The sequence below is a fragment of the Aotus nancymaae genome, unplaced genomic scaffold (assembly GCF_030222135.1).
Source record: "Aotus nancymaae isolate 86718 unplaced genomic scaffold, 86718_ANA_hifiasm-v0.15.2.pri h1tg000006l, whole genome shotgun sequence".
Lineage (NCBI taxonomy): Eukaryota > Metazoa > Chordata > Mammalia > Primates > Aotidae > Aotus > Aotus nancymaae.
Window position 1 is genome coordinate 90,623,539 of NW_026988417.1, and position 23,888 is coordinate 90,647,426.

At 37.4% G+C, this 23,888-nt stretch overlaps 1 protein-coding gene across 1 annotated transcript in view; it reads right to left on the minus strand.

Moving 5' to 3' along the window:
- Positions 1-23,888, minus strand: part of STPG2 (sperm tail PG-rich repeat containing 2) — a 1,129,165-nt gene that overhangs the window by 911,673 nt on the left and 193,604 nt on the right. The window contains exon 8 of the mRNA XM_064369406.1: positions 12,201-12,293. Within this exon, the coding sequence (XP_064225476.1) occupies positions 12,201-12,293 (93 nt within the window). The remainder of the gene's footprint in view (positions 1-12,200; positions 12,294-23,888) is intronic.

Below are 23,888 nucleotides of genomic sequence, written 5' to 3' on the forward strand. Positions count from 1 at the left end.
ATCTCTGACCTTGAGGGACACCAACCTAATGCCAGTAGAAACACTCCTATATAGGGTGTCTGGTGACCCCTGTTGAGGGCTCTCACCCAACTTGGGTGAGCACAGGAACCAAGACATATTTAACGAACCACTTTGGTTGTCACTTGGTTGAGGGGATGTGCTGCAGTTGGGGCTAACCCATTCATCTGGGCTGCCATATTCCTCAGAGGTAGCAGGAAAAAAGACTTATTCTGCTAGTCCATAGAGACCACAGCCACCCCTTCCCCTAGGGGCTTAGACCCAGGGAAATCAGAGTTCTGTCCCTAAGCACCTGGCTGGAGTTGCTGATGTTCCCACAGGGAGGCCCAACCCAGTGAGCATGTATGGGTCAGTCTGGCCATGATCTGCCATAGCTGGTGTGTTGTGCTGTGAGTAATACCTCTTGTAACCAAACCATCCAGTCTCCCCAGCACCAGCAGGAAAAAAGAGTGACCTGGAGCTACAGTGATGGCTGCTTCCCTTCACCCCTGAGAGTTCAGTGTCTTAAGCAGCTAGCAGCAACAGTGATAGCTACCATCCCTCCCTGGGAAGCTCAGTTTTCTTAGGCAGCTGGCAGCTGTAGTGATGATGACCATCCCTCCCTTGGGGAGCTCAGTTGTCTTAGGCAGTCAGTAGCCTCAGTGATGGCTGCTGCCTTTCCCCCAGGGAGCTCAGATGTCTTAGACAGTAGGCAGCCACAGTGATAATGGCCACTCCTTCCCCCAGGAACTCGGTAGTCTTAGCCAGATTCCAGCCAATTAACTATTGAGAATTGGCACAGCTCTGTGGTTGGGACCTAAGGCCCTGGTGGCGTGGGCTCACAAGTGGAATCTTTTGATCTGTGGGTTGCACATATCCATGGAAAAAGTACAGCTTCCCAGGCGAGGTAGCACACTCACTCACTGCCTCCGTTGGCTGGTGCTGGAGGTGCCCCTTGCGCCATGTGGCTCTCAGGTATGCTGACACACCACCCTGCTTTTTCTAGCTCTCCATTGGTCATGCCAACCACCTAGTCAGTCCTGATGATGGAACCTGGATACCTCAGTAACCAGTGTAGGATGTGCATGCTGTTTTGGTTCTTCTCAGTGGGAACCTCTGACCACCACTGCTTCTAGTAGGCCATCTTGGCTCTGCCCCTCCTTTTCAACTTTTTGATGTGGAAATTTAGTACTATGAATTTTCCTCTTAACACTGCCTTAGCTGTATTCCAGAGTTCTGGTATGTGTTATCTTTGTTCTTAATACTTTTCAAAGAACTTCTTGATTTCCACCTTAATTTCTATTTACCTAAAAGTCAATCAGAAGCACGTTGCTAAATTGCCATATAATTGCATGATTTTGAGTAATTTTTATATTCATCTATTTTTATTGCTCTATGGTCCAAGAGTGTGTTTGGTATGATTTCAGTTCTCTCACACTTGTTGAGGATTGTTTTATGTCCAATGATGTGGTCAATTTTAGAGTATGTGCCATGTGGCAATGAGAAAAATATATATTCTGTTATTTGGAGATGGAGAGTTCTGAAAAGGTCTATCACATCCATTTGGTCCAACGTTATTTTTGTTAATTTTCTGACTCAATAATCTGTCTAATATTGTCAGTGGAGTGTTGAAGTCTTGTGTGGGAATCTATGTCTCTTTTTAGGTCTCTAAGACTGTGCTTTATAAATCTGGGTTCCCCTTGTTAGATGCCTATGTATTTAGAATAGTTTGGTCTTGTTGAATTGAACCCTTTACCATTACATAATGCCCTTCTTTATCATTTCTGATCTTTGTGGTTTCAAATCTGTTTTGTCTGAAATTAAAATTGCAACCCCTGCATTTTTTCTGTTTTCCATTTGCTTGGTAGATTTTCCTCCATCCCTTTATTTTGAGCCTATGAGAGTCATTACATGTGAGATGGGTCACTTGAAAATAGCATATTATTGGGTTTGCTTTTTTATCTAGCTTGCCATGCTGTGGCTTCTAAGTGAGACATTTGGCCCATTTACATTCCAAGTTAGTATTGATACGTGTGGATTTGATATTGGCATTGTGCTATTAGCTGGTTCTTATGTTGGCTTGTTCAAATGGTTATTTTACAGTCACACTGGCCCTGTGTGTTTAAGTGTGTTTTGTATTAGTTGGTAGTGGTGCTTCCTTTCTATATATAGTGCTTCTTTCAAGATCTCTTGTAAGGCAGGGCTGGTGGTAATAAACTCCCTCAACATTTCCTTATCTGAAAAGGATCTTATTTCTCCTTCACTTAGGAATCTCAATTTAGCTGGACATAAAATTTTTGGTTGAAGATTTTTTTCTTTAAGAAAGTTGAATATAGGCCCCCAATCAATTGGTTTATAGGATTTCAGCTGAGATGTCAGCTGTTAGTCTCATGGAGATCTCTTTGTAGGTAATCTGCCCTTTCTCACTAGCTGCCCTTAAATTCATTCTTTCATTTCAACCTTGGAAAATCTGAGGATTCTGTGTCTTTCTTGGGGACGATCTTCTTGTGTAGACTCTTGCAGGAGTTATCTGTATTTCCTGAATTTGACTATTAGCCTCCCTAGCAAAATTGGGAAAGTAGTCATGGATAATATTCTTAAATATGTTTTCTAAATTGTTTGCTTTCTCTGCCTCCCTTTCAGGGATGCCAATGATTCACAGATTTAGCCTCCTTACATAAGCCCATGCTTCTTGGAGGTTTTATTAATTCCTTTGTATTCATTTTTTCCTCATTTTGACTGTCTTATTTCAGAGAACTAGTCTTCAAATTCTGAGATTCTTTCCTCAGCTTGGTTTATTCTGCAATTAATACTTGCAATTGCATTATGCAATTTTTTATTGTGTTATTCAGCTCTGTCACACCTGGTGGGTTCTTTTTTATAACAGCTATTTCATCCTTCAGCTCCTATATCACTTTATTGTGATTTTAAAATAAACCAATTTTTTTTTTTAATTGCATTTTAGGTTTTGGGGTACATGTGAAAAACATTCAAGGTTGTTGCATAGGTGCATATGTGGCAGTATGATTTGCTGCCTCACTCCCCGTCACCTATATCTGGCATTTCTCCCCATGCTATCCCTCCCCAACTCCCCACCCCCCTACTGTCCCCTCCTCCCCCCCAACAGACCCCCGTGTATAGTGCTCCCCTCCCTGTGTCCATGTGTTCTCCTTGTTCAATACCCACCTATGAGTGAGAACATGCGGTGTTTGATTTTGTGTTCTTGTGTCAGTTTGCTGAGAATGATGGTTTCCAGGTTCATCCATGTCCCTACAAAGGACGCAAACTCATCCTTTTTGATGGCTGCATAATATTCCATGGTGTATATGTGCCACATTTCTCCTGTCCAGTCTATCATCGATGGGCATTTGGGTTGGTTCCAGGTCTTTGCTATTGTAAACTGTGCTGCAATGAACATTCGTGTGCATGTGTCCTTATAGTAGAACGATTTATAATCCTTTGGATATATACTCAGTAATGGGATTGCTGGGTCAAATAGAATTTCTATTTCTAGGTCCTTGAGGAATCGCCACACTGTTTTCCACAGTGGTTGAACTAATTTACACTCCCACCAACAGTGTAAAAGTGTTCCTATTTCTCCACATCCTCTCCAGCATCTATTTTCTCCAGATTTTTTAATGATCGCCATTCTAACTGGCGTGAGATGGTATCTCAATGCAGTTTTGATTTGCATTTCTCTAATGACCAGTGATGATGAGCATTTTTTCATATGCTTGTTGGCCTCATGTATGTCTCCTTTTGTAAAGTACCTGTTCATATCCTTCGCCCATTTTTGAATGGGCTTGTTTGCTTTTTTCTTGTAAATCGTTTTTAGCTCGTTGTAAATTCTGGATATCAGCCCTTTGTCAGACGGGTAGGCTTCCAAAATTTTTTCCCATTCTGTTGGTTACCAATTCACTCTATTGACTGTTTCTTTCGCCGTGCAGAAGCTGTGAAGTTTGATTAGGTCCCATTTGTCTATTTTGGCTTTTGTTGCCAATGCTTTTGGTGTTTTGGTCATAAAGTCCTTGCCTATGCCTATGTCCTGAATGGTTTTGCCTAGGTTTTCTTCTAGGGTTTTTATGGTGTTAGGTCTTATGTTTAAGTCTTTAATCCATCTGGAGTCAATTTTAGTGTAAGGTGTCAGGAAGGGGTCGAGTTTCTGCTTTCTGCATGTGGCTAGTCAGTCTTCCCCACACCACTTATTGAACAGGGATTCCTTTCCCCATTGCTTGTTTTTGTCAGGTTTGTCAAAGATCGGGTGGTTGTAGATATGTTGTGTCACCTCCGACGCCTCTGTTCTGTTCCATTGGTCTATATCTCTGTTTTGGTACCACTACCATGCTGTTTTGATTACTGTAGCCTTGTAGTAGAGTTTGATATCCGGTAGTGTGATGCCTCCCACTTTGCTCTTTTTGTTTAGAATTGACTTGGCTATGCAGGCTCTCTTTTGGTTCCATATGAAGTTTAAGGTGGTTTTTTCCAGTTCTGTGAAGAAGGTCATTGGTAGCTTGATGGGGATAACGTTGAATCTGTAAATTACTTTGGGCAGTATGGCCATCTTCATGATATTGATTCTTCCTAACCATGTACATGGAATGATTCTCCATCTGTTTGTGTCCTCTCTTATTTCATTGAGCAGTGGTTTGTAGTTCTCCTTGAAGAGGTCCTTTACGTTCCTTGTTAGTTGTATTCCTAGATATTTTATTCTCTTTGTAGCAATTGTGAATGGCAGTTCATTCTTGATTTGGCTCTCTTTAAGTCTGTTATTAGTGTATAGAAATGCTTATGATTTTTGCACATTGATTTTGTATCCTGAGACTTTGCTGAAGTTGCTTATCAGTTTCAGGAGATTTTGGGCTGAGATGATGGGGTCTTCTAGATATACAATCATGTCATCTGCAAATAGAGACAATTTGACTTCCTCCTTTCCTAATTGAATATCCTTTATTTCCTTTTCTTGCCTGATTGCTCTGGCTAGAACTTCCAGTACTATATTGAATAGGAGTGGTGAGAGAGGGCATCCTTGTCTAGTGCCAGATTTCAAAGGGAATGCTTCCAGTTTTTGCCCATTCAGTATGATATTGGCTGTTGGTTTGTCGTAAATAGCTTTTATTATTTTGAGATACGTTCCGTCGATACCTAGTTTATTGAGAGTTTTTAGCATGAAGGGCTGTTGAATTTTGTCGAAGGCCTTCTCTGCATCAATTGAGATAATCATGTGGTTTTTGTTTTTGGTTCTGTTTATGTGGTGAATTACATTTATAGACTTGCGTATATTGAACCAGCCTTGCATCCCCGGGATGAATCCTACTTGATCATGGTGGATAAGCTTTTTGATGTGCTGTTGTAATCGGCTTGCCAGTATTTTATTGAAGATTTTTGCATCTATGTTCATCATGGATATTGGCCTGTAGTTTTCTTTTCTTGTTGAGTCTCTGCCGGGTTTTGGTATTAGGATGATGTTGGTCTCATAAAATGATTTGGGAAGGATTCCCTCTTTTTGGATTATTTGGAATAGTTTCAGTAGGAATTGTACCAGTTCCTCTTTGTATGTCTGGTAGAATTCGGCTGTGAACCCATCTGGACCTGGGCTTTTTTTGGGTGGTAGGCTCTTAATTGCTGCCTCGACTTCAGACCTTGTTATTGGTCTATTCAGGGTTTCGACTTCTTCCTGGTTTAGGCTTGGGAGGAGGCAACTGTCCTGGAATTTATCCATTTCTTCCAGGTTTTCTAGTTTATGTGCATAGAGTTGCTTGCAATAATCTCTGATGATGGTTTGAATTTCTGTGGAATCTGTGGTGATATCCCCTTTATCATTTTTATTGCATCTATTTGGTTATTCTCTCTTTTCTTTTTCATTAGTCTGGCTAGTGGTCTGTCTATTTTGTTGATCTTTTCAAAAAACCAGCTCCTGGATTTATTGATTTTTTGTAGGGTTTTTCGTGTCTCTATCTCCTTCAATTCTGTTCTGATCTTAGTTATTTCTTGTCTTCTGCTAGGTTTTGAGTTTTTTTGATCTTGCTCCTCTAGCTCTTTCAATTTTGACGATAGGGTGTCAATTTTAGATCTCTCCTTTCTTCTCATGTGGGCACTTATTGCTATATATTTTCCTCTAGAGGCTGCTTTAAATGTGTCCCAGAGATTCTGGTATGTGGTGTCTTCGTTCTCATTGGTTTCGAAGAACATCTTTATTTCTGCCTTCATTTCAGTGTTTATCCAGTCAACATTCAGGAGAAAGTTGTTCATTTTCCATGAAGCTTTGTGGTTCTGGGTTGGTTTCTGAATTCTGAGTTCTAACTTGATTGCACTGTGGTGTGAGAGACTGTTTGTTATGGTTTCTGTTCTTTTACATTTGCTGAGGAGTGATTTACTTCCAATTATGTGGTCAGTTTCAGAGTAGGTGTGATGTGGTACTGAGAAGAATGTATATTCTGTGGATTTGGGGTGGAGAGTTCTGTAAATGTCTATTAGGTTTGCTTGTTCCAGGTCTGAGTGCAAGTCCTGGATATCCTTGTTAATTTTCTGTCTCCTTGATCTGTCTAATATTGACAATGGGGTGTTGAAGTCTCCCACTATTATTGTGTGGGAGTCTAGGTCTCTGTAATTCTTTAAGAACTTGCCTTATGTATTTGGGTGCTCCTGTATTAGGTGCATATATATTTAGGATCGTTACCTCTTCTTGTTGCATTGATCCTTTTACCATTATGTAGTGTCCTTCTTTGTCTCTTTTGATCTTTGTTGCTTTCAAGTCTATTTTATCAGAGATGAGAATTGCAACTCCTGCTTTTTTTTGCTCTCCGTTTGTTTGGTAAATCTTCCTCCATCCCTTTATTTTGAGCCTTTGTGTATCCTTGCATGTGAGGTGGGTTTCCTGGATACAGCACACTGATAGGTTTTGGATTTTTATCCAATTTGCCAGTCTGTGTCTTTTGATTGGGGCATTTAGTCCGTTTACATTTAGAGTTAATATTGTTATGTGTGAATTTGATCCTGTCATTTTGATGCTAGCTGGCTGTTTTTCCCATTGGTTGATGCAGATTCTTCATTGTGTTGATGCTCTTTCCCATTTCGTGTGTTTTTGGAGTGGCTGATTCTGGTTGTTCTTTTCTATGTGTAGTGCCTCCTTCAGGAGCTCTTGTAAAGCTGGTCTGGTGGTGATGAAATCTCTGAGTGCTTGCTTGTTCACAAAGGATTTTATTTTTCCTTCACTTATGAAGCTTAGTTTGGCTGGATATGAAATTCTGGGTTGAAAGTTCTTTTCTTTAAGGATGTTGAATATCGGCCCCCACTCTCTTCTGGCCTGTAGGGTTTCTGCTGAGAGATCTGCTGTGAGTCTGATGGGCTTCCCTTTGTGGGTAACCCGACCTTTCTCTCTGGCTGCCCTTAGTATTTTCTCCTTCATTTCAACCCTGGTGAATCTGATGATTATGTGCCTCGGTGTTGCTCTTCTAGAGGAATATCTTTGTGGTGTTCTCTGTATTTCCTGGACTTGAATATTGGCCTGCCTTGCTAGGTTGGGGAAGTTTTCCTTGATAATATCCTGAAGAGTATTTTCCAGCTTGGATGCATTCTCTTCGTCACATTCAGGTACCCCTATCACACGTAGATTAGGTCTTTTCACATAGTCCCATATTTCTTGTTGGCTTTATTCATTCCTTTTTACCCTGTTTTCTCTAATCTTGCCTTCTCGTTTTATTTCATTGAGTTGATCTTCTACCTCCGATATCCTTTCTTCTGCTTGGTCAATTTGGCTGTTGAAAGTTGTGCATGCTTCACGAAGTTCTCGTGTTGTGTTTTTCAGCTCCATCGATTCACTCATATTCCTCTCTAAGTTGTCCATTCTCGTTAGCATTTCATCAAGTCTTTTTTCAAGGTTCTTAGTTTCTTTGCATTGGGTTAGAACATGTTCTTTTAGCTCATCAAAGTTTCTTATTATCCACTTTCTGAAAGCTGATTCTGTCATTTCATCACACTCATTCTCCATCCAGTCTTGTTCCCTTGCTGGTGGGGAGTTGTGCTCCCTTGTAGGAGGAGAAGTGTTCTGATTTTGGGTGTTTTCATCCTTTTTGCGCTGCTTTCTTCCCATCTTTGTGGATTTATCTGCCTATCGTCTTTGTAGTTGCTGTCTTTCTGATTTTGGTAATTTTAAGTCTGCAGCAGCAGAACTCATAAGCCCCCTTTTTCTTCCCTCCCGGTGTTCTGTCCCAGGGAGTTAGGGCTTTATGATTTTCCACTGTCTTCCTGTAGCATTCCCTGCCCACAAGGTGGCAGCCTAGTCGCACTCAGCCTGCCGAGGCTTCTCTGAGCTGCTGTGGGCTCCACCCAGCTTCCTTGTGAACTTCCCTGCAGTCCTGTTTATATGGGTGTAGTTAGAACTGCTTCCGCTATGTTGGCCCGCCCCTGTAGTGACAGAGTCTCTGTAGTGGCGGGTTGCCTTGGTTATGGCAAATTGCCCTGGGAATTGCAGAGTGTGTCCTAATGGAGGACGCCCCTCCCCCACAGAGCTGGACCGACCCAGGTTCAGTTATGTTTCCTGTGGCACTTTCTTTGCCCAGGAATCTCCTGGCTTGACTCCCTCTTTCAGCTCCCCTTGCTGGCTTACAGGGGACTCGGTCTCACTCACTCTGTAGGAGGAGCCACTGCCCCTGCCTCAGGGCGCAGACCGAGCGGCTGTGCCAGTCAAACCAGCAGCACTGGCGACCTGTTGGGCTCTTCCGCCTGTGAATCTCCTGGTCTGTGGGCAGTAAAAATCCGCTGCCCTGTGAGCCGTTGCATCAGCTGAAGCGGCAGCTCTGAGATTTGTGGCGTGTTTTTGCCCGGGGAATCTCCTGGCTTGACTCCCTGTTTCAGCTCCCCTTGCTGGCTTATAGGGGACTCGGTCACACTCACTCTGCAGAAGGAACCGCTGCTCCCTGCCTCAGGGTGCAGGCCTAGCGGCCACGCCGCTCAAGCCAGCAGCACTGGTGACCTGTGGTGCTCTTCCGCCTCTGAATCTCCTGGTCTGTGGGCAGTAAAAATCCGTCTGGAAATGCGGCGTCCACTCACCCTCTGCGCTTTCTCTCGGAGCTGCAATCCCGAGTTCCTCCTATTTGGCCATCTTGGATCAAAATAAACCAATTTTAAAGCAGGATTTATATTAACATTATTATTACCTACAGAGCCAAGTAGTGTGGCCAAACACAAGTGATGAATTTTATGTCATCAAACTCCTTCCTCTTGAAGAATATGTCATGCACGAGCTAAAATGACTTCTTTATTAATTTGTTTTCATTTTTCTTTACTTTGTCTAGGAAATGCTGTTTATATTCTTCTTTGTCTTTATGTCACCCCACTTTTTTTCCATTTTTTATTTTGATGGAGCAACTCCACATATGAAGATACAGAGATACTGAACTTTCTGAACTATGGCATGTCAGAAAGTTATTTTCTTGATTCATTTAATTAAAATTTTAGGTAGAAGGAGAACTCTATATCCAAAAATTTTTCCCCTGAGAAATTTAAGAAAATATTACTTCATCGTGTTCTAGCCTTGAAATGTTACTAATGTTGCTAAGCAAATACCTAACATAAGTCATATTTCTCATCCCTTTGTAAGTTACCCAGTTACTTTACTCTGTGGAAGCTTCAAGGATATTTTCTTTATTAAGAATCTTCTGAAAATGAAAAAAAAAAAGTAAAAAGGACATACATATTTTTATATTTATCCTCTGGCATTTTGTTGAGCTACCCAGATTAATAACTTATGTTTTTATTCAGCTTGAAATAACTTTATGTTTTCTATATCAAACACTTAATTATTTTCTCCAATTTCTGCTTCTGGAATGCTTGGTAAACAGATGTTTGGCTTGTGTTTATCCTCCATTTTTCTTTATTTTTATAATCAACTAATGCTTATGTCATAGTTTTTTTAAAAGAAAAAATATTTATTTGGGATCTTGTAAAAGAAATAAGTCTTTCATATGAAACCAGAAGTCTGGAATGGAGCTATATTTTGTATGTAAAAATACAACTTGGAAAATTAAACTATCAAATCCTCCTTAAAGACTGCAGCATATCCATAACAAAATACCTGGGAGGTAAATTTTCTTTATTTTTATTTAAAGTAAATAATAAAATTAATTCCATTACATCATATATTTGAGATATTATTTCAATTTTGTTTTGAGAGCAATAATTTGGATTTTTCATTACATACATATTATATATGCACCTGTTTGAAGTGTAGTGTCATTTGCAAGAGATTCAAAAATCAAACTTTCTATGTGACTAAACTATTCTGCTTCTTGGATAACCAGAGTCCCATTGAATAATTTTAATTGCAAATGTTTTGTGCCAGAGGAGACAACACTAAAAAGAAGTTTTCAGATCTAAAGAGGGACAAAATTCAAAGAAAAAAATGTAAATTAAGTCAAAAAAATTGGGGAAGCAACTTGTCTTCCTTTAGAGCAGATGTGCACCATCTTCTTCACTACAGACATAAAGTTTACCGTATATATATGCCTTCCTATGGATATTCTCCGAAATTTTCATTGTTTTTTCCTACTACCTGTGATATAATAGAAATAACTTTGAATCCATTCAATAATTCCTAAGCATAAAAGCTTTATATTAGTAATGAATTAGTCAGGGCATACTTCAAAATGGATCCTGAGGTGTGCATAACAATGATTCACTTGAGAAATACAACCCAACTCTAAAATACCTCAAGATGAAGAAATAATCCATTTTAAAAAGCACATTTAGTTAACAATTACTCAGAATCTACAACAAGTAAAGAAAATTTTTAGATGATTTTAAATGGTCTTTTGAATTTATAATTACAAAAAAACTCATAGAATAGAACCTGATGCTAATTTTGACTATATCTCGAATTCCAATAATGCCTCAGAAAAAAAAAAAAGTCCATTCCTGAATAGCTTTCACGAAATTAATCTAATTCCTACGATTTCCAAGACAGTCACAGTTACATTAACTAGCACTGCATTTGTCATTCCCTTTAAGTAGTTCATCCTGATCTTGTACCAGTTATGTCACAATCAAAAATATTATAAATCAACTGTTGCCATTATCTTACCTAGAAGAATTTTATTTCAGTAAGTTATACTATGTTCTCATTGATTTGCTAAATTTTAAATCTTGTTTAATAATCCTGTTTTTGTAATTTGTTATTCACAATATCTTGCAAAGATGGTCCAATTTCTATAAAAATGTATTTTAATAACACCTTGTTCACACAAGTCTATACTGTAACATTTGTCTTTATTTGGGGTACTAAAACAAAATACCGTAAACTGGGTAGCTTATAAACAGAAATTTATTTCTCACAGTTATGTAGGCTGGGAAGTCCAACATCAAGGCACAAGCAGATTCAGTATCTGCAGAGGCCTTGCTTCCTCATAGACAGTACCTTCTCTGAGTCCTCATGATAAAATGGGCCAACGAGCCCCCTTGGGACTATTTTATAAGAGTACTAATCCCATTTATGAGGTCTCCACCCTCATGACATAATAACTTCCCTGAAATTGCCACCTCCTAATACCATCAACTCGGGAGTTAGGATTTCAACATATGAATTTTAAGGGGATACAAACATTTAGACTATAGTAACATTACCATTGGGTCCAACTTTTTAACTCTAAATTTTACTTTGATATATTTGTAAATTCAATCTGAAACAATTAACTACTCATTTTTAAATTTAATCTGCTTTACTGTTTTCAATTTACTCAATGTTAGGTATTTATTAAAAATAGAAATTCAGAAAAATTTATAACCACATCATTTAACAAACAGGTCAACAGGAGTAAAAATAAATCACTGAGGAGTCTTAGATGTCAAGATGAATTCACATTGAAAAGAGAAAAAATTTACACTATGAGTAAAATGAGTTGAACCTACAGTAAATCTTTTACTCCATACACAACACAGTAAGTTCAACTTTCATCTATGTCCTAAGAATGAATGTTCTCTGACCCTACAAAGGATGTTCCATGTGATAATCTCTCGTATACTAATTCTGTACTTTGGCTTAGCTTCAATAATTTTGTTGAACTTTAAAAATATAGAAGTATCAATCTAACCAAGGACATTACAGCAGGCTACCAGTTACCTCACTCAGGTCCTAATATAAGTTTTATGTTATGCAGCCTCCTCCATGATTTCTATATAATGAAAATATTTGATGGTAGGACTCTTCTTACCATATCTGGTATCTTCGTAGTTCTTTCAGCTCTTGACAAGAAAGCAGCATATTTGTTATTCAAGTTAGGTAATTCATCAGAAATTCCACCATACTGTGAATACCAAAAAGCATGTTGAAAGAAGGGGTTAAAAAGAGTACACCATTTATTTTTATCAATGCAAGAGGCACTATAAATAATAAGTTTGCAATGAAGGTCATCAATATTGTCTAGCATTAAATAAAGATACATTTATTTTTAAAATAAAATTTTCAAAATATGATACAGAAATAAATGTCAATGAGATATTAAAATGGAAAAAGTTGATTATATGAAACTCTAGATAAGTATAATGGATCTGTACACATTACTTAAATAGATTAGCCATACTCTAATGTCAAATTCAAACATCAATTCTTGTTCTATTTCATAACTAATAAGTTGCTATCTCAATAATATATCAGTAAAATATATTTAGCCAATTACATAGTATTTGTTAACAATTTATTATTAATAAAAATATATTCACAATTAAAATTTAATTATGTGGCAATTATGGGTTAATATATTTTCTAAGTAAAATGACCCCCTCCCCCCTTAATATCATAATTCTTTGTATGCATTGAAGATTTAAATTAATAGGCTAGAACAATCTAGTAATCTAATATTTTAATGAGCAATTAATCCTTGTAATACCCTAATTTGTCTACAATTTATTTGTATTCAGTTAATAAATGGAAAAAACAGCAGCAAATCCTCCATCTATGCAAAAAGGACAAGAATCTAATTTTCCTTTTTTCACATACTTCATTGTTTTTATTTCAGAATTTGAGATTCACAGTTAATATTTCAGAATTTGACACACAGTAGAGAATACACATCTCTCTCTTTGTCCATTTTTTGGTAACATTAATTTACCAAAACATCCATTACCCACCTAATGTATTTATGACACAATCTGCATCTCTACCCAAAATGTTGAAGATGGCACTTCTCCACTTTTTTCCACATGATATTAATACAACGTAACTACTCAAAATAATATAGGTAGCTTCTATCACTTTCAAAAATAGAACAATCACAGTCATGTCTTTTAAAAATGTGAAAGTCTTTGAATATAGAATATCTAAGCCAGCATTATTATTATGTTTAGTTTTTAGATTGTTTGAAGCTGAAAGCAACTTATTTGTATAATTTTTTTATTTCAATAGCTTTTGGAGTACAAGTGGTTTCTCCTTACATGGATGAATAGTATAGAGGTGAATTCTAAGATTTTAGTGCACCCATCACCTGAGTAGTGTACATTGTACCCAAATAAGTAGGTTTTTAGCCCTACTCACACCCTCTGCTTTCTGAGTCTCCAAAGTCCATTATGTCACTCTGTGTGCCTTTGCATACCCATGGCTTAGCTCTCACTTATCAGTGAAAACATACAGTATTTGGTTTTCCATTCCTGAGTTACTTCACTTAGAATAATGGCCTCCCACTCCATCCAAGTTGCTACAAAAGACATTATTTTATTCTTTTTTATGGCTGAGAAGTATTACTCAGTAGTAATATTACTGTGTAGTATATTACATGGTGCGTATAGACCACATTTTCTTTATCCACCCATTTGTCAATGGGCACTAAGATTGGTTCCATATCTTTGCAATTGTAAATTTGGCTGCAATAAACATACACATGCGCGTGTCTTTTTAATATACTGACTTCTTTTCCATTGGGTAGATACCCAGTAGTGGGATTGCTGGATCAAATCGTAGATCTATTTTTAGTTATCTAAGAAATCTCCATACTGTTTTCCATAGAGATTGTACTAACTTACATTCCCACCACCAACGTATAAACATTCCCTTTTTATGACCTCAACATATAATGCTTTTTGTTTTTTGTTTTTTACTTTTTAACAATGGCCATTCTTGGATGGGTACAGTGGCTGACACCTGTAATCCCACCACTTTGGGAAGCCAAGTTAGGCAGTTCACTTGAGCTGAGTTCAAGATCAGCCTGAGCAGCATGGTGAAACCCAATCTCTACAAAAAGTACAAAAATTAGCTGAGCCTGTATTCCCTGCTACTGGAGAGACTGAGGTAGGAGGATTGCTTGAGCCTGGGAGATCAAGGCTGCAGTGAGCCACAGTCACATTAATGCACTCCAGCCTGGGTGAGAGAGTGAGACCCTGTCTCAAAAAATAATAATAGTAACAATGGCCATTCTTGCAGGAGTAAGGTGGTATCTCACTGTGGTTTTAATTTGCATTTCCCTGATGACAAATGACGTTGAGTATTTTTTCATATGTTTGTTGGCCATTTGTATATCTTCTTTTAATAAATATGTATTAATGCCAGGTGCCCACTTTTTCATGAAAGTATTTGTTTTTTTCTTGCTGATTTGTTTGAGTTCCTTGTAGATTCTGGATATTAGTCCTCTGCTATTGCAACAGTGGCCCTAGTGAGGGTCAGAGAAATTCACTGGCCACTGGGATAATGTTCCACGGAGGAGTAGATCTGTCTCTGATGTACAAATGAGTTTGTACAGGGAGTCAGAAGTAGCAGGTGGCAGTAAACCCCATTCAGCTCTCATGCACTTGGAAAAGCAAGTCTCACACCTGCTGGCAGCAGCTATCTATGTTCTAAGTACTTAATACTCAGAACTCAAAATGCCCCAGGCCATAAGCCTTCCCCACAGATACTGCAACCAGCTTTCGGCCATACTCCTCCCAGTCTGCCTGTAAAGCCACAGTGTGCAGCTCCTGCACTTGTGGCTGCAGCACACTTCCCACCTGTTTCCTGGTTCTGGCCAAGGAAACTAATCCTCACTGGATATTATATCATAAATTTCAATTGGGAGCTTCTCTTGACCTGCAACCACTGCCTCAGTTAGCTAGCAGACTTTTGCGAGATTCCCCAATGACATAGAATCAGGAATGGCTTCCCTTGGTTTGCACTGGAGACTGAAAATGCCTGCAAGGCTCTTCCCACACTGCTAATACTTTTATATTCCCCATTGCTCCTTAAATCAGTTCCAGCATAGGGTAGAGTTACAGCGTTCCCCCATGCGTGGATTGCCAGGTTCCCCAGTGTGGGCGTATATCCTGAAGGCATTCTCTCTGCCTTTAACACTCCGAGGACTTAGTTTTTCACATGGCTCACTGTGTGGGCTGCAGCTTGCCACTTCAAAGGGTCTGTGATTTCTTTCAGTTTTCCTGTTAAGTTCCTGCATTGCTTTTCAGAAAAAAAATTCACAGTGAGAACTGCTATAAACTATTTTGTCTTTCGAAATAGAATAGACATGCTAATTAGCAATTGCCTCCAATCTGCCATCTTGGAAAAAAAGAAATTACAATAATTTGATTACTGTCATATATATGGTACTAAAAACTATTACATAAAAAAGCTCCAAAACATTTTGCAGTTTTTAGTGCTTAGGGGGTAAAAGTTAGCAACTTTGAATGACATTACCAAGAAATTTATTGCTCATTGGATGGCTTTCGCTCTAGAGGAAATGGGTAAGTTTACAAAAGACCATATTTCAACACAATTAATTAAAAATAAATTCAGGCAAAATGTAACAAAATCCTGTTTTTAAAGACATTATTGAGTTGTAGAAGTAGCATAGACCAAAAGGCTACAATTCTGACAAAAGTAGAACCTCTGAGAGGTGAGCTACTGGTCTGCAGGTATATTCTCCCTCAGGGCATTTTCTGATAAAGGCAACAGAGTAAACATTTGAGATTTGGCCTGGTGGTGAAATGCTACTAAGGAACTGTGTCTTATTGGGCCAGAATGACAAAACTGCACATTGTAGGAGCCTCAAAACACATGGCCTATTTCTTGATCAAGATATTTGTAAGAAATAAAGGCAGTGTGAGGCTAAAAATCTAAGCCAACAAATTGAAATACAGAGATATCAAAGAGTAAAGTTAAGAACCTGATAGAAAGAAGGGCCCTCAAAAACATCAGGCTCATATTTGATATCCCCAGAATACTACACTTAAGAAAATAAAACAACCAAGAGGTAAATTAAGTAATAGCAAAATGTAATTAGCACAGTTCATAATTGGATTAAGGTGATTTTATCTCACCTATATTTGCCTTGCAGAAGAAAGTATGAAACCTCCCTAGTAGAAAAATAACATCATTTAAAATCTTTACAATATTTTATACACAGTATCTGGTATGCTATTAAAAATTATGGAGCATGTCAAAAACAGAATGCATGATCAAAAATCAAGAGAAAAAAAACATAAAATAACAGACTAATGGGTGATCCAGATATTAGAGTTTGCAGACAAAAATTTTTTTAAAACTATGATTAGGCCAGGTGCAGTGGATCATGCCTGTAATCCCAGCACTTTGGGAGGGCAAGGCAGGCAGATCACCTACGGTCAGGAATTCAAGACCAACCTGACCAACATGGAGAAACCCCATCTCTACTAAAAATACAAAATTAGTTGGGCATGTGGCACATGCCTGTAATCCCAGCTACTCAGGAGGCTGAGGCAGGAGAATCGCTTGAACATGGGAGGTGGATGTTACAGTGGGCCGAGATAGTGCCATTGCACTCCAGCCTGGGCAACAAAAGCAAAACTCCATCTCAATAAAATAAAATAAAATAAAACCATGATTAATGTGTTCAATAAATAGAAAAGAAATAGTTGAAATCATAAAGAATTTGTCCTGAGAAATAAATTCTTTAAGAAAGAATTAAACAGACATTCTAGAACTAAAAAATACAATATCTAAAATTAAGAAGTCAATACATTGATATAATGGTAGTTGAAATAACAGTAGTGAATTAAATTATAACTCAGTAGAAAATATTTAAACCTTAGCATGAAAACAAAAAAGTTATAATACAGAAGAACTCTAAGAGTGTTCAAGGCATGGTGAATAGTTCTAACATATACATTTATTAGAGTCTCAGAAAGAATAGCAAGAAATGATATGACAAAATACATAAAAAGATAATAGCCAAGAATTATTTAAAACTGATAAAAGACATAAACCCAGAAATTCAAAGGTTCTGCAAACCCAGGCAAATGTATTAAAAAGAAAAAGACACTTCAGATACATCAAAGGTTAAAAACCAAAGACAATTTCTCTCGAAGAAGAAACAATAAGCTGGGCTGCTTACTTCTTAATAGAAAAAATGGAAAGTATAAAATTAAAAAAATATTATTAATGTGCTGAAAATAATCACCAACCTAAAAATCTGTACTCAAAAGTAAATCATTCAAAAATAACAAAATACATTTCAGACAAACAAAAACTGTAATATTCAGTATCAGACTTGGACCAGAAGAAATGCTAAAGGGAGTTTTTCAGACAGAAGAAAAATGATTCCATTTTTTATAAAAATACAAGTGCAAAAAGGAATGAAGCACAATTGAAAAACAAATAAATGTAATCCACACAACAAAATAATAGTATTCAAAAACTTAAAATATGTGGATTTAAAATGTGTGACAATAATTAAATAAAATACAAGAAAACAAAATGGAGTTAAAATGTTCTAAGTTAGTCTTATTGAGAAAGTGGTAAAGGTCATCCTTTTTATTGGATTGCAATAGGTGATAAAAAAATAGTAAAACAAAACTAAAAAATGTAATAGAGGTTGACGAAATGGAATAAAATAAAATACTTCATTAGTATTTTATTAGATTATAATATTTGATTAATCCAAGAAAGAACAAAATAAGGAAAAGTGGATAATGGAAATCATGGCAGATGGGAGGCAGAACTAAATTCCATCCCACTTGGATGGACAGAGCAGTGTATGGAGTCTCAGGTCATGAACTTTTGCTCCATACCTACTATGGAAATAAATCAGGAAAGCTGAGCAAACACACAGACTCACTGAAGAAAGCAGATTGCTCCTGCAGGAACCGGGAGAAACCTCAAATATTGTGCTGGTATCCACGGCTGAGAGACACACAGATAGTTCACATCACAGAACTCTGTGCAGACAACCCACAGTACTAGCCAGGAGCCTAACAGACCTGCTGGGTGGCTCGATCCAGAAGAGACATAACAATCACTACAACTTGGCTGGCAGAAGGCCACATCCCTAGGAAAGTGGGGAGAATAATACATCAAGGGCACACCCCCTGGGACAAAAGAATCTTGTTTCCCTTGAAAGCAGCCTGAGTCCTACACCTTTCCTCTGACAGAGCCTACTCTAATGAGAAAGAACCAAAAACCAACTCTGGTAATATGACAAAACAAGGTGGATTAACATCCTCAAAAAAATCACATTAGCTCACCAGCAATGGATTCAAATCAGGAAGAAATTGCTGATTTATCTGAAAAAGAATTCAGAGGGAAGTTATTAAGCTAATCAAAAAGGCACGAGAGAAAGGCAAAGCCCAATTTAAGGAAATCAAAAAATACATATATAAGAAACAAGGCCAGGTGCAGTGGGCTCATGCCTGTAATACCAGCACATTGGGAGGCCAAGGTGGGCAGATTGCCTGAGTTCAGGAGTTTGCAATCAGCCTGCACAACATGGTGAAACCTATCTCTACTAAAAAAATACAAAAAAATTGACTGGCATGGCAGCGTGCACCTGTAGTCCCAGCTTCTCAAGAGGCTGAGGCAAGAGAATTGCCTGATCCCAGGAGGGGGAGGCTGCACTGAGCCAAGATTGTGCCACTGCATTCCAGCCTGGGTAACACAGCGAGACTCTATCTCAAAAAAAAAAAAAGAAGAAGAAGAAGAAGAAGAAGAAATGAGGGGAGAAATATTCAATGAAATAAATAGCATAAATAAAAAACAATCAAAACTTCAGGAAACAATGGACACATTAATAGAAATGTAAAATGCTCTGGAAAGTCTCAGCAATAGAATGGAACAAGCAGAAGGAACTTCAGTGCTTGAAGACAAAGTTTTTGAATTAACCCAATCAAAGAAAGAAAAAAAAATAAGTAAATAAGAACAAAGCCTATAAGAAGTCTGGAATTATGTTAAACGACCAAACCTAAGAATAATAGGCATTCCTGAGGAAAAAGAAATCTAGAAGTTTGGAAAACATACTTGGGGAAATAATTGAGGAAAACTTCACCAGCCTTGCTAGAAACTTAGACATCCAAATACAAGAAGCTCAAAAAACAACTGGGAAATTCATCTCAAAAGATCATTGCCTAGGGACACTGCCATCAAGTTATCTAAAGTTAACACAAGGAAACAATCTTAAGAGCTGTGAGGCAGAAGCACCAGGTAACCTGTAAGGGAAAACCTATCAGATTAACAGCAGATTACTCAGCAGAAATCCTACAAGTTAGAAGAGATTAGGGCCCTATCTTCAGCCTCCTTAAACAAAACAATTATCAGCCAAGAATTTTGTATCCCGTGAAACTGAGCTTCAGAAATGAAGAAAACATACAATCTTTTTCAGACAAACAAATGCTGAGAGAATTTGCCACTACCAGGCCAGTACTACAAGAACTGCTAAAAGGAGCCCTAAATCCTAAAACAAACCCCAGAAACACATCAAAACAGAACCTCTTTAAACCATAAATCTCACAGGACCTGAAAAACAAAAATACAATTAAAAACAAAAAACAATCACCAGGTGCAGTAGCTCACACCTGTAATCCCAGCACTTTGGGATGCTGAGGGAAACAGATCACTTGAGGTCAGGAGTTCGACACTAGCCTAGCCAATGTGGCAAAATCCTGTCTCTACTAAAAATACAAAAATTAGCAGGGCATGTTGGTGTGTGCCCATAATCCCAGCTACTTGAAAGGCTGAGGCATGAGAATTGCTTGAACCTGGAAGGCAGAGGTTGCAGTTAGCTGAGATTGTGCCACTGCACTCCAGCCTGAGCAATAGAGTGAGGCTGTGTCTCAAAAAAGAAGAAAAAAAGAAAAGAAAAGAAAGAGGAGAAGAGAAAGGAATGAATGAACCAAGGTATATAGGCAACAAATAGCATGATGAATGGAATAGTATGTCACATCTCAATACTAACATTGAATGTACATTGCCTAAATGCTCTACTTAAAAAAATACAGAATTGCAGGAGGAATAAGAATTTACCAGCCAACTATCTGCTTCCTTCAAAAGACTCACCTAACATATAAAAACTCATATAAACTTAAGGTAAAGGGGGGTTGGAAAAAAGACATTCCATGCAAATGGACACCCAAAGCCAGTAGAAGTAGCTCTTCTTATATCAGACAAAACAAACTTTAAAGCAACAGCAGTTTAAAAAGACAAAAAACATTATATAGCAATAAAAGGCCGTGTCCCACAGAAAATCATCACATTCCTAAACATACATGCATCTAACACTACTAGACCTAAGAAATGAGATAGACAGCAACACAATAGCGGGGGACTTTGATATTTCACTGACAGCTCTAGACAGTTCATCAAGACAGAGTCAACAAAGAACCTATCAAAACTTTGGGATACAGCAAAGGCAGTGCTAAGAGGAAAATTCATACCCCTAAATGCCTACATCAAAAAGTCTAAAAGAACACAAAGAGACAATCTAAGGTCACATCTCAAAGAACTAGAGAAACAAGAACAAACCAAACCCAAACTCAGCAGAACAAAGGAAATAACCAAGATCAGATCAGAACTAAATGAAATTGAAACAAAACAATACAAAGGATAAATAAAACAAAAAGCAAAAAGATAAATAAAATTGACAGACCATTAGCAAGATTAACCAAGAAAAGAAGAGAGAAAATCCAAATAAGCTCAATTTGAAACAAAATAAGAGATATTACAACTGACACTACAAAAATACAAAAAATCATTCAAGGCTACTATGAACACCTTTACAAACAAAAAATAGAAAACCTAGAGGAGATAGATAAATTCCTGGAAAGATATAACCAACCTAGCTTAAATCAGAAAGAATCAGATACCCTGAACAAACCAATAACAAGCAGCGATATTGAAATGGTAATAAAAATTACCAACAAAAAAAAGTCCAGGACCAGAAGGATTCACAGCTGAATTCTACCAGACATTCAAGAAGAAATGGACCAATCCTTTTGACACTATTCCAAAAGATAAAGAGGGAAACATCTCTAAATCATTCTATAAAGCCAGTATCACCCTAATACGAAACGCAAAAATCCTTAACAAAATACTAGGAAACTGACTCCAACAACACATCAAAAATATAATCTAAGATAATCTACCATGATCAAGTGGGTTTCACATCAGGGATATAGGGATGGTTTAACATACACAAGTCAATAAATGTGATACACCACATAAATAGAATTAAAAACAAAAATCACATGATTATCTCAATAGAGGCAGAAAAAGCATTTGACAAAATCCAGCATCACTTTATTATTAAAACTCTCGGCAAAATCGGCATACAAGGGACATACCTCAATGTAATAAAAGCCATCTATGACAAACCACAACAGACATAATACAGAATGGGGAAATGTTGAAAGCATTAGCTCTGAGAACTGGAACAAGACAAAGATGCCTACTCTCACCACTTCTTTTCAACATAGTACTGGAAGTACAAGCCAGAGCAATTGGATAAGAGAAAGAAATAAAGGGCATGCAAATTGGTAAAGAGAAAGTAAAACTGTCACTGTTTGCTGATTATATAACTTTATACCTAGAAAACCATAAACACTCCTCTGAAAATCTAGAACTGATAAAAGACTTCAGCAAAGTTTCCAGATACAAAATTAATGTACACAAATCAGTAGCTCTCCTATACACCAACAATGACAAGCTGAGAATCAAATCAAGAACTCAACCCCTTTACAACAGCTGCAAGAAAAATGAAATACTTAGGAATATACCAAACTAAGGAGGTGAAAGACCTCTACAAGGAAAACTGCAAAACACTGCTGAAAGAAATCACAGACAACAAAAAACAAATGGAAACACATCCCATACTCATGGATGGGTACAATCAATATTGTGAAAATTACCATACTGCCAAAAGCAATCTACAAATCTAATGCAATTCCAATAAAATATTATCACTCTCAAAGAACTAAAAAAAAAAAAAGGTCCTAAAATTTATATAGAATCAAAGAAGAGCCCACATAGCCAAAGCAAGACCAAGCAAAAAGAACAAATCTGAAGGCAGCACATTACCTGAATTCAAACTACATTATAAGGCCATAGACACCAAAACAGCATGGTACTGGTATAAACATAGGCACATAGACCAATGGAACGAAATAGAGAACCCAGAAATAAACCCAAATACTTACAGTCAAATGATCTTCAACAAAGCAAACAAAAACATAAAGTAGAAAAAAAAAACCCATTCAACAAACAGTGCTGGGATAATTGGGAAGATAATGTAGGAGAATAAAACTGGATCCTCATCTCTCACCTTATACAAAAATCAACTCAAGATGGATCAACGACTTAAATCTAAGATATGAAACTATAAGAATTCTAGAAGATAACATCTGTAAAACCCTTCTAGACATTGGCTTAGGCAACTATTTCATGACAAAAAATCCAACACAAACGCAAATGAAAAAAAAAAGATAAATAACTGGGACTTAATTAAACTAAAGAGCTTTTGAAAGGCAAAGGGACAGTCAGCAGAGTAAACAAACAACCCACAGAGTGGGAGAAAATCTTCACAATATACACATCTAACAAAGGACTAATATCCAGAATCTACAACAAACTCAAACAAATTAGCAAAAAACCAAACAATCCCATCAAAAAGTGGGCTAAGGACATGAATATACAATTCTCAAATGAAGATACACAAATGACCAATGAACATATGAAAAAATGCTGAACTTCACAATGCACTACTACCTGACTCTTGCAAGAATGGCCATAATAAAATAAAATAATAATAAAAAATAATAGATCTTGGCATGTAGTCAGTGAACAGGGAACACTTCTACACTGCTGGTTGGAATGTAAACTAGTATAACTACTATGAAAAACAGTGTGGAGATTCCTTTAAAAACTTAAAGTAGAACTACCATTTGATCTAGCAATCTCACTAGTGGTTATCTGCCCAGAGGAAAAGAAGTCATTATACAAAAAAATACTTAGACACACATGTTGATAACAGCACAATTCACAATTGCAAAAATGTGGAACCAACCCAAATGCCCATCAGCCAATGAATGCATAAAGAAACTGTGGAGTGTGTGTGTGTACTCAACAATGGAATGTTGTGTGTGTGTGTATGTGTGTGTGTATATATATGTGTGTGTGTATATGTATACATATATATGTATACATATACACACATATATGTATATATATGTGTGTATACACACACACAATGGAATTTGTGTATATATACACACACAATGGAATATATATATTGGAATATATATATATGTGTGTGTATATATATATGCACACACACACACAATGGAATACTACTCAGCCATAAAAAGAAATGAATTAATGGCATTCACAGAAACCTGGATGAGATTGGAGACAATTATTCTTAGTGAAGTAACTCAGGAATGGAAAACCAAACATCTTATGTTCACACTTATATGTGGGACTAAGCTATGAGGAGGCAAAGGCATAAGAATGACACAATGGACTTTGAGAACTCAGGGGGAATGTGTGGAAGGGGGTAAGAGATAAAAGACTACAAATATGGTGCAGTGTATACTGCTCAGATAATGGGTGCACCAAAATCTCACAAATCCCCAATAAAGAATTTATTCATGTAACCTAACATGACCTGTTCCCTAATAACCTATGGAAATTAAAAAAAAAAATA